The 9,495-nt window shown below is 39.6% G+C and overlaps 2 protein-coding genes across 6 annotated transcripts; one reads left to right on the top strand and one right to left on the bottom strand.

The window, feature by feature from the left end:
- Positions 1 to 506: 506 nt before the first annotated feature.
- Positions 507 to 2,454, bottom strand: rhno1 (RAD9-HUS1-RAD1 interacting nuclear orphan 1). The gene is made up of 3 exons (XM_085252295.1): positions 2,235 to 2,454; positions 1,908 to 2,095; positions 507 to 1,748 (listed from the first exon to the last, which is right to left on the bottom strand). The coding sequence occupies exons 2-3, from the start codon at positions 2,070 to 2,072 to the stop codon at positions 1,026 to 1,028; spliced, it is 888 nt and encodes a 295-aa protein (XP_085108421.1). The 5' UTR covers positions 2,073 to 2,095; positions 2,235 to 2,454; the 3' UTR covers positions 507 to 1,025.
- Positions 2,455 to 2,508: 54 nt separating this feature from the next.
- LOC146555555 (forkhead box protein M1-like) lies at positions 2,509 to 7,742 on the top strand. Of its 5 annotated transcripts, none has more exons than XM_085252289.1 (9): positions 2,509 to 2,698; positions 3,017 to 3,485; positions 3,609 to 3,757; positions 3,993 to 4,184; positions 4,276 to 4,404; positions 4,648 to 4,707; positions 5,151 to 5,199; positions 5,323 to 5,495; positions 5,706 to 7,742. In XM_085252289.1, exons 1-9 carry the CDS (start codon positions 2,693 to 2,695, stop codon positions 6,525 to 6,527), a joined length of 2,049 nt encoding a protein of 682 aa, XP_085108415.1. In that variant the 5' UTR covers positions 2,509 to 2,692; the 3' UTR covers positions 6,528 to 7,742. The 5 variants fall into 5 exon arrangements, with proteins under 5 accessions (XP_085108415.1, XP_085108417.1, XP_085108416.1 ...); XM_085252291.1 differs by having other exon boundaries at positions 2,510 to 2,698; positions 3,037 to 3,485; XM_085252294.1 differs by lacking the exon at positions 2,509 to 2,698 and adding an exon at positions 2,719 to 2,877 and having other exon boundaries at positions 3,037 to 3,485.
- Positions 7,743 to 9,495: the final 1,753 nt, after the last annotated feature.

The raw sequence follows: 9,495 nt of genomic DNA, 5'->3' as shown, positions 1-9,495 counted from the left end.
CTAAATTTCCACCTGTCCAATCTAACCCAACTGCAATTATAGCAATATAACTTTACTGCAAACTAAATGTGGGTCAAAGTATGTTTTTGTGGAACACGTTAACACTGCTGTGAGGTAGTCTGAATTAATGGTATATCTAACTACTCACAAACCTGCAAGTTACAGGTCTGGCATCTACCATGTAACATAAATGGAAACTAGTGTTTTTCAGTGGTTTCTGGGAAAGTCTTTGAACGGTTGTGTCACTGTAACTGTTAAACACTTATTTCACCTGCTGATGCTCATCTTTCGTTTCAGAAGGGATGCATCCAGGGATCAGCACAGCTTTTTTAGGGTCAACACTTTTAGTGTGACGTCTTGACTTACCAAGAGTCAATCACAATCTGGGATGTTGTCTCAATAAATGGAATGCTAGAAGGAGGGATAAAAATGCAGAGCAATCCCAGGTGTAAGGGGTCACAGGAAGCCTGAGAGATTACTCAATAATCAAGCTTTTTCTTTCCTCTTAAACATTTATTTTATGCCTATTTTTAAATTGCACAGCAGAATCATCAAAAACAATCTTAAATGGCCCTTCAGAAGACCAGTCGTTAGATCACACAGTTAACTTGAGTACTTATTTTGTGCCTCTTAATTTTTGGATATTTCAGTTAAAGTTAATATAGATTAAACATTCTTCCAGATGTCTGCTATCAAAATCCATTAGCATATGAATAACAATCCAGATATGTTGCCACAAGTGAGGATTAAATCTACTGTATATAACATAATTTATAAAAACAGTACAGTATCATTAGAATCTGTCTGTCACAAGACAGATTTTAATATCACACCCATTAAACTAATTTACTAAAGTTATATTTTAAACTCATGCATAAAAATGTTGTTCAGAGGGGGTTCATAACAGACTTTGTCAGACGTGGCATTATGATGTTTAGAACTGCAACAATTAGTCAATTAACCAATAAACAGGAAATTCATCTGCAGCTATTATGAGAATACAGACAAATTTTACAATCTCTACATCAACTTTGAATTAAAGCATCTGCCTCAGAGAGATGGCCCCTCTGTTTTAACAACACCATCAAGTTCTTTCTTCTTCTCCATGTCACCTTCATTCCATAGTCCCTCTCTGGCGTGTCAGCCACCAAAATGTCAGGTGACTCATTACATGGAGGCGTACACGGCTGAGCCAGCAGCAAATGTCCACAGGGGGTAGACGGAGAAATGTTCCTTTCCTCCATTGCTTTCGGAGTGTCCACATCAGGAGGTGGACAGACACTGCTGACTTCAGTGGTGCTAAACTCTTCACAGGGAAGTGTTGAAGCACAGACTGCTGGAATTCTGCATCTCTCTGACACTTGCACAGATGGTCTGTCAGGTTCAGCCAAACATCTTTGGTGGGATGAAGTGTCGTCTGAGAATGTTTCAGCGCTCTTTTTTCTTACTGAGGCAAACTGTCCCTTTGGTAGGTTAGAGCACTGTGCAGCTGAAACTGTCCTTCTCTTTTCGGCAGGTTTCCTTTCCACATGAGTACTCTCTATAGCTTTCTTCTTGAAGATCCCCTTTGGTTGCTGAGTTTGGTCCTTTGACCCTGTTTTAAACAGTAATTGGGGGAATTTGCAGACACTATTTTTCCTGGACAGCTGACTGCAGCTATCCAAGATGCTTGTGGCAGACTGACACTTTCTCCTCCCTCGTCTCACTGGAGGTGCAGTTGCAACTGAAATGTCAAATTGTGGCCTAACCTGAAATATTAAAGGCAAATTAAACAAAATAATCTATGTAGTCATATGTGAAAATTATTATATGAAATTCTAGCAAATGAAGATCAGGTTTATGTTCAGAAATAATTTTTAAGCAAAACATAGCCCACGCCACTTTAAAAAGTATTCATTACAGCTTACCCAGGAATTAAGAGCTGAGCTGCTCTGTGCTTCTGCCTCTGTGAAGAAATCTCTGGCATTGAGTGCTGCTCGGATTTCGGGCACATTTTGGAGTTTGGCTCCACACAAAGGCCGCTCCAAGAATTGCAGCGAAGGCTTTGCTGTCTTTGTAACTTTTCTGGGCATTAAGATAAATCATCACAGAACACCTGGTGGAATAAAAACACGATCAACTGAGACATCAAATGTCCGCAAATAACCAGATGTTGCTACCAAACCAAAACTATATTCGGTTACTACCAAACCGAATATACTCGCTCGTGGGTGCTAAGACGACATTAAACTTACCTTAATGTGCGTATTTGCATACAATAAATACTTGTATCAAAAGTTAGTTTTTAGTGTAAATTGTCTTTTCTCTGCCTGCTTTGTTTTCATCTTTTTTTTGCTTTTTGTTTGTTATTTCCCGGGTCGTCTTCCCCTTCTTCTTTTTGGTTAGGTTGGGGCTTGACAAACCACCTCATATGTGCATTACTGCCATCTACCGTAGCCATTGTATTTTCTGATTGGTTCTAGTGACGTCGCTATCCTATCTGCTATTGGTTCAAAAATTTCACGTGATCAAACTGACGGGAGGCCGCACCCACAGCGCCAAAATTCAAAATCGCGTGTGAATCGTATTGACGTCATGTAAATAACATTAAATAAAAGACTGTTTTAGATGTTTTCGGTTATTTTAAACACGAATATGAACCATTACTGGTTGGACTCAAGCTAAACGGAATCTTCTGAAACTTCGCAGTAATATGAAGGTCAGGTTTTTTGCCGTTTGTTGGAGCAGTGTAGTGAACTAGGCACCTTGCTAACGTAGCTTAGCAACTACCTCAGCGTACGCTAGCGTTAGCTTTTATCGTCAGGTGCAAGAAAACCTAACGCTGGAAAAATTGAATTTGTTTAGGTATAACGACACAAATCAGTTGCTGACTTTAATGTAAGTTATATGCTAATGTTTCAATAATTGTCAAAATGGTTAGGGGGCCAAACGTTTCTCGAGTCCCGTAGCTATTATATAATGTTACTGTTTACTCTTGTTGTAACTGTTAATCTTCGTTGTTCATTCTCATTTGTAGTTGTGTGTGTGTGTGTGCAGAATACCCCTGAACAACTTGGCACATTTCAATGATCTGACCATGAGACGGAGCCCGAGGAGACCCCTGATTCTTAAAAGAAGAAAACTGCCTTTTCATCAAAATGCGACGGATTCACAGCCTGGAGAATCAGGCTCCAAAGAACCGTCAAAACCAGCTGCCGCTCAGAACTTTTCTGATGGTATCCGCATCATGGACCATCCATCCAAGTCTGATACTCAGGTGGTTGTCATTCCGGAAAAAGCAAATCTTCAAAGTGTTATTGGGGCCCTCACAGCTAAAGGCAAGGAATGTGGTGCCCAGGGCCCAAACAAGTTCATTCTTCTGAATGGAGGTGGGAGTGGCAACAAGTGGGACTATGGACTTGATTCTCAGTCTGCTGCTGAAGCGGCTGCTACAAGGAGTACAGAAGGACATACAGTTAAAGCTGAAACTACAAGCAATTTCCCAGGTGACAAATTTCTAACTGAAATTAAATAATAATTTAAAGTGTTTTTTTTTTTTAATGTTTAGGATAATGCTTAATGTATAAGTGTGGAATTCAGTGCTTTTTTCCCTCTCTGTCTGATACTAGTGAATAAGGATGTAAACTGTGGTCCATTGGATGACAGCCTTACCAACATTCAGTGGTTGGGTAAGATGAGCACATGTGCCTTGGAGCCAAATTCTACAAAGCAGCTCAGCAGCAAGGAGAACCAAAAACTTTTACCACAGACCTTTCAGGTTCAGAGCTTTTTCTTGTCACTTACCTGCCTTGTTTTATTTTTTTGAGGGGGGGTGCATACTTTTCTGAAGGCAACATTGACCCCAGACATACTGCTACATGTTCCCTAAACACCCTTTCTTGACAAGTTGGTCACAGCTGGGATTTGCAATAACAGCAATAGTAGTCTGATTGCAGAAAATAGTTACACTGTCAGATTTATTGACTGTTGTTTGTTTGTTTTTTGTCATATAGGCACACAATACACATACCAGTGCAGAAGCTCCTCAGCAACCCATTTCAGAGAGGCCACCGTACTCCTACATGGCCATGATCCAGTTTGCTATCAATAGCAGAAAGAACAGGAGGATGACCCTCAAAGAGATTTACATGTGGATTGAGGACAACTTCCCTTACTATAGAGATGTGGCCAAACCAGGCTGGAAGGTACTTCAGAGCTGCTGAAAGTGTGATATGTTCACAGCTCTGCAGCAAGCAGCAGTTTTCAAATACTTTTTCTTTTCATTTATAATTGCAGAATTCCATCCGCCATAACCTTTCTCTGCATGACATGTTCATTCGTGAAACGTCTCCAGATGGTAAAATGTCTTTCTGGACTATCCGACCTGAAGCCAATCGATGCCTCACACTTGATCATGTGTACAAGGTGAGTGCAGCTGACTCGTTGCTTTTACATCGGTGATATCTGGGAACATTTGTGGTACTTGGCCTGAATGCTTGTTAAATGCTTATTGTTTTACCTTGTGTTTATATAATGATTATTCTTGGATCCTTGTCTTTCAATTGTTTGTTTGTTTTTATGGCTGACACCTTGAGAGTGTTTTGAGATTCCTCATATTGTTTTTCATCTTATTTTCCCCCTAATCTCACTTCACATCTCTCTCTGTAGCCGGGCTGTGATCCAGTGACTGCCACTGTTCCTGTGCCAATGCTTTTACTGGCTAATCAAGTAAGACTGATTTAGCCCCTTTCTTTTTTTTTTTTTTTTTTTTTTTTTGTAGTTCTTCAGAAGCCATCTTTAAATCGCACTCAGGCAGCAGTAAGCCGAGAAGGGCCAGAAAAATCAGAACGTTTATGAATCTATTTGTCACCAGACTTTCAGACCCACAGAGTGTAGCTACACCTGTTTTTGTTGCAGGAGGAGACGAGAGCAGCAGGGAAGCAGAGAGGCTGAAGTCAGTCTGAAAGGCTAATGTGCTTTAAGAGCACTTGTTTCTCCTAATGTCTGGTATCCATACAATCATAAAGCTTTTATTCCTCTCATATCAGTAAAGATGTAGGGTCGGCTATGAAGGGCCAAATTTTGGACAGAACGCCAAGTTATTGTTGTTAGGTGGCAGCACAGTAAGGCTCCTAACTGATATAATTTCTGTCTCATCTTACTTTTCACAGCACCAAAAGAGGACACTTCCAGATGCAAGAAAAACACCAACTAGCTCTGGTGAGTTAAAAGAAATGTATGAGTTGTTTTATAAATTTGAGACTTGAGAAAGATCAGAGGTTGGCAAACTGCTGTTTAGTTTGGAAATGTGTAGTGCAATGTTGATGTGTTTTCTGTGTTCAGAGAGAAAGATGAAACCTCTTCTGCCTCGAACCGATTCATACTTGGTGCCCATACAGCTCCCCGTCACTCCTTCTGTCTACCTGCCATCCACTTCTACCCCTTTTCCTCCGCCCTGCTCTCAGCAGAAGGGGAACAATTCACGAGGAACAAAGAGAGTCCGCATAGCACCGAAGGTAATGAATTTCTCATATATTTCAGCTTTTTAAAATGTGTTGTTGTTGTTGTTTTACTTCATAAGCTATGCAAGTTGCAAACTGCTTTTCAAAACAAGTATTTCTTGGAACTCCCTAGAGTTTACATTGACAACATTATGTGCATAGAGATGAGTATGAACTTCACCCATACCACTAAGATTTTAATGGGAATGGTTGCATGTCTGACAGGTGACACAAAGTGATTCCCCAGCTGTGATGATATCTCCTCAGAAGAATACGGACTTTAAGGTAGAAGTGAAGGAGGAGCTGGTATGTGTTCCAATTAAATGCGAGACCCCCAAAGCTCCTCCAAAGAGACAAGCCAGCAGCTCACGGCGCAAACAGCGCTTGGTTCTCTCTGTGAATGAAGAGCCTGTTCTCCTCTGCCACGAAAGTAATTTCTTTGACTCTGGCGTAGCCTCCGATGCTTCGACATTCCAGGACAATCCACATATTGAGCTGGATGAAGACAAGCATGGGCAGGAAAGCCCAGATAGGGAGTTCTCATTCAAAACCCCGATAAAAAGTAGCAGCCATTTGACCTCATCCACCCCCAGCAAGCCACCTTCTTATGTTGCACTTGAGTCTTGGAAAGTGACCCCGGTGGGCAAAGGAAGCCAAAATATTCTGGACTTCAGCCCTATTCGTACACCAGGTGGTCCCACAGATACTCCACAACACGACTACACCACCTTCAGCTTCAGCAGCACTCCCTTTAAAGACTTGCCTCTGTTTAACTCCCCAAGAGAGCTGCTCACATCTGCTCCCTCCAGAGTGACCGGACCAGCAGAGTCGCCCACCGAATGCCTCAAAAGTAGCTGCTCCAGAGAGCTTCTGCAGGGAGGCAGTTCCACAACAGCCAATCGCTCAATCACAGAGGGCCTCGTCTTGGATACCATGAACGACAGCCTGAGCAAGATATTGGTGGATATTAGCTTCTCTGGTCTGGATGATGACGACCTTGGTATGGCGAACATCAGCTGGTCTGAGTTCATCCCTCAGTTGAAATAGCCAGAGGGCCGAAACACATTCTATGGCTAAGCAGTGTCACCTGTTTCTTTTTCCTTTTTTTTTTTCTTTGTGTAAACACTACATGATTAGGCCCACACCAAACAGCAAGACAGAAACAAATTTAGATCTGACACTATTTAAACCATCCGAACTGTCCATATTGAAGAGGATTTCTCTCAATAGAAGGCGAGGCTGTTGATGTAGGAAGAAATTTTGTAGTGCTCTAGAGTGCTCTGATTTACTTTGGTTGTCAAATATTCAGAAGCATACCTATGATTATACCAAAACAACTTCAAATAAAGCCCACTTGATGCTGCAATTTTAAACTTCTTATTGGAGACTTATTCAGACCTCCTATTTGCAGTAGTTTAGGAGCTTTTAGCTTCAAGTTTATTTTACATCTGCTTTGCTGCTGGAGGGTTCTGGCTACCACATGAGGGGGGAAATGTAACATTGATAAATAGATTACAGGGATGCTTCAGTCTCAATTACTGTTTGATGGTTTTACCTTTGAGTTTTTCATTCATTGGATCAGTCAATGATTGCCTCGGTGTCACTTCTTTTTCTTTGAATTTCTTCACATATTTGGGCCTCTTTGTGTTTTATGGTTTTCCTTATTTGTGTTATTTGTCTGTCTTCTTGAAGAACATGCATAAGAAGAGAAATATGTAAGTGTATATGTATGTTGATTTGCACATTTTAATATATAATTTAGCTTCTACACAAATTTTAAAGTATGTGATATTTTCTGATCAGCCAGCAGGATGCTTCACTGCAGTTTGAGTCAGCGTCTTAGAGCTGACTTAGAATAATAGATTGTGATGGAGGATTGCTAGTAATAGGCCTTGACAAATAGCACTAACAGGGATAGGACTGTTTCTGTATTTAACTGTAGAACTGTCTTTATCACATGACTTCATAAATTCTCACAGTAATTGTCCTTGTGTATGCTAATATCACTCATTTCCAGGGCACCTTTAACCTACAAAAAATGCATGCAGTGACTTCATTCACACAGTCTTGGAGTTTAATATTCACTGTAGTTTTTGCAGCCCCAACTCTGGAGGATAAATACCTGTTTTTAAAGATGCCACAAAGTGTTGCATACCTATGACTTCATTAGTCCTTTGTTGATGTGAAACTTGATGGTTTAGTGAGGTTTTGCCGTGCATTGAGGTATTTCTGTTTATATTTCATTAAAGGTGTAAACTATCATAGATTGTCTGTTCAAAAATGTTTAATTCCTTGTTAGTGACGGTACTGAATCATGCAATTTGGGTAAAATTGATTTTATTCTAAACTCACTGCATGAAAATGGTAGTTTGTAATATTTTTTTCAACAAATGACATCATTTATCCATTTTTGCCCAAATAAGCAATTTCATGTGATGTTCTTAGTTTCCAATAGGACCGTATGATGGCTTACCGCATTCCAATGGACCAAAAGAATGACACGATGTTGACACAGGTTTGATCTTGAGGTTCTCAGATAATAGTTTGTTTGTGCATGATTCTGCAGCACAAATATGTATTTGCAAGACAAACTGCAATCAAACAGCAAATGCTAAAAGCACCTTTATTCTTGTATTTTTAATAAAAAAAAAAAGATACCATACCCAAAATATTAACTCTTGAAAAAAAAAAACCCTCACAGGACATTTTGCAGAGTTCGCAGCTGCAACGCAAACAGCAACAAACACTTTGTAGTTCTGTCCTGGAGTTTATACAGGTGCAGTCAGTGCTACTGCTACAAGTAAGCCTAACACCTTCCAGATCAATTTTTTCTGGCAAGAAGGGCTGGCAACTGAGTGAAGGAAAAACCAGCTTGTCCAGTTGCAACAGGCAAAGATTTTGTTGTCTGTCTTTTTCCTTCACCAAAACTACGATGCCAATATCCCACATCCCAAAGCAACGGAGGAATGGGCTTATTTTGACAACAACACACAGGGAACCAGCAGTCAGTGATGGGGAATAGAGGAAGCCTGAAGCAAGAAGCAATCCTGGTCTGCACAATTGAATAGTGTGGATGACCTAGACAGGATGTTGGCACCTTGAGTTGCTGAAGGAAAACTAGCTGCTGGGTGCTGGCTTTTTTCTATAGTCTCCTGGATGTCTTGAAATACAATGTCTTTGTCCCTTAGAAACCACTTCACAGGAGTTGGTGGAGTCTAAAACCTAATGATCCTGGAAAAGCTGGGACGCATGCTGGTGACCTCAGCCACTGGGGGGGGAATCAGAATAAAAGTTTGGTTTTTATGGCAAGGACTGATGCCAGTTTGAAAAATCAAATGGAAATTGTTTTAACATATATTCATTTTATAGCATTTTCTAAATGTAAACAGGAGCTGGCCACTTTTGGCCATGAACATGCTGAGTGGGAGTTTTTCTGCTTTTCTGTGCAAAAAAAAAAAAAGTATGATGACTATATAATCATTGATACTGTTAATTACTGATATACATCTAACTGCAATCATGGGGGAAAAAGAAATCAGATTGTATGTATTATTTGGGGAAAATAGTCATTTTATTATTTTATCTTTTTGTAGATCATTACAATTATGTGATCTAACTGGTATTGAAAGGGTTGAAATTCTGAATTTGAATGAAATTTTGGTTTTCATGACCAGAACTGATGCTAATTTAAAAAATCAAGTCGGTCAAAGTGGAAAAAAAAAAAAAAAAAAAATATATATATATATATATATATATATATATATATATATATATATATATATATATATATATATATATATATTAATTTGATAGTATTTTATAAACCTAAACAAAAGGTGGCCATTTTGCCACGAATAAGCTGAGTGGGAGTTTTATCTGGTTTGCTTTCCATGCACAAAAATAACAATTCATAATAATCGATGTTGCTGTTAATCGATTTCATGTCCCAGACTCTACCATTAATAATACAAGAAAATCCAGTAGCATGCGAATAAATGAAATGGTGAGTTTTGAG

The sequence above is a fragment of the Mchenga conophoros genome, linkage group LG17, assembly GCF_057382185.1.
Source record: "Mchenga conophoros isolate Kocher_MC1m ecotype Shallow Benthic linkage group LG17, M_conophoros_male_GT1.1, whole genome shotgun sequence".
Classification (NCBI taxonomy): domain Eukaryota; kingdom Metazoa; phylum Chordata; class Actinopteri; order Cichliformes; family Cichlidae; genus Mchenga; species Mchenga conophoros.
Note: the sequence above shows the minus strand (reverse complement) of the source record. Positions and strands in the feature narration are given on the sequence as shown.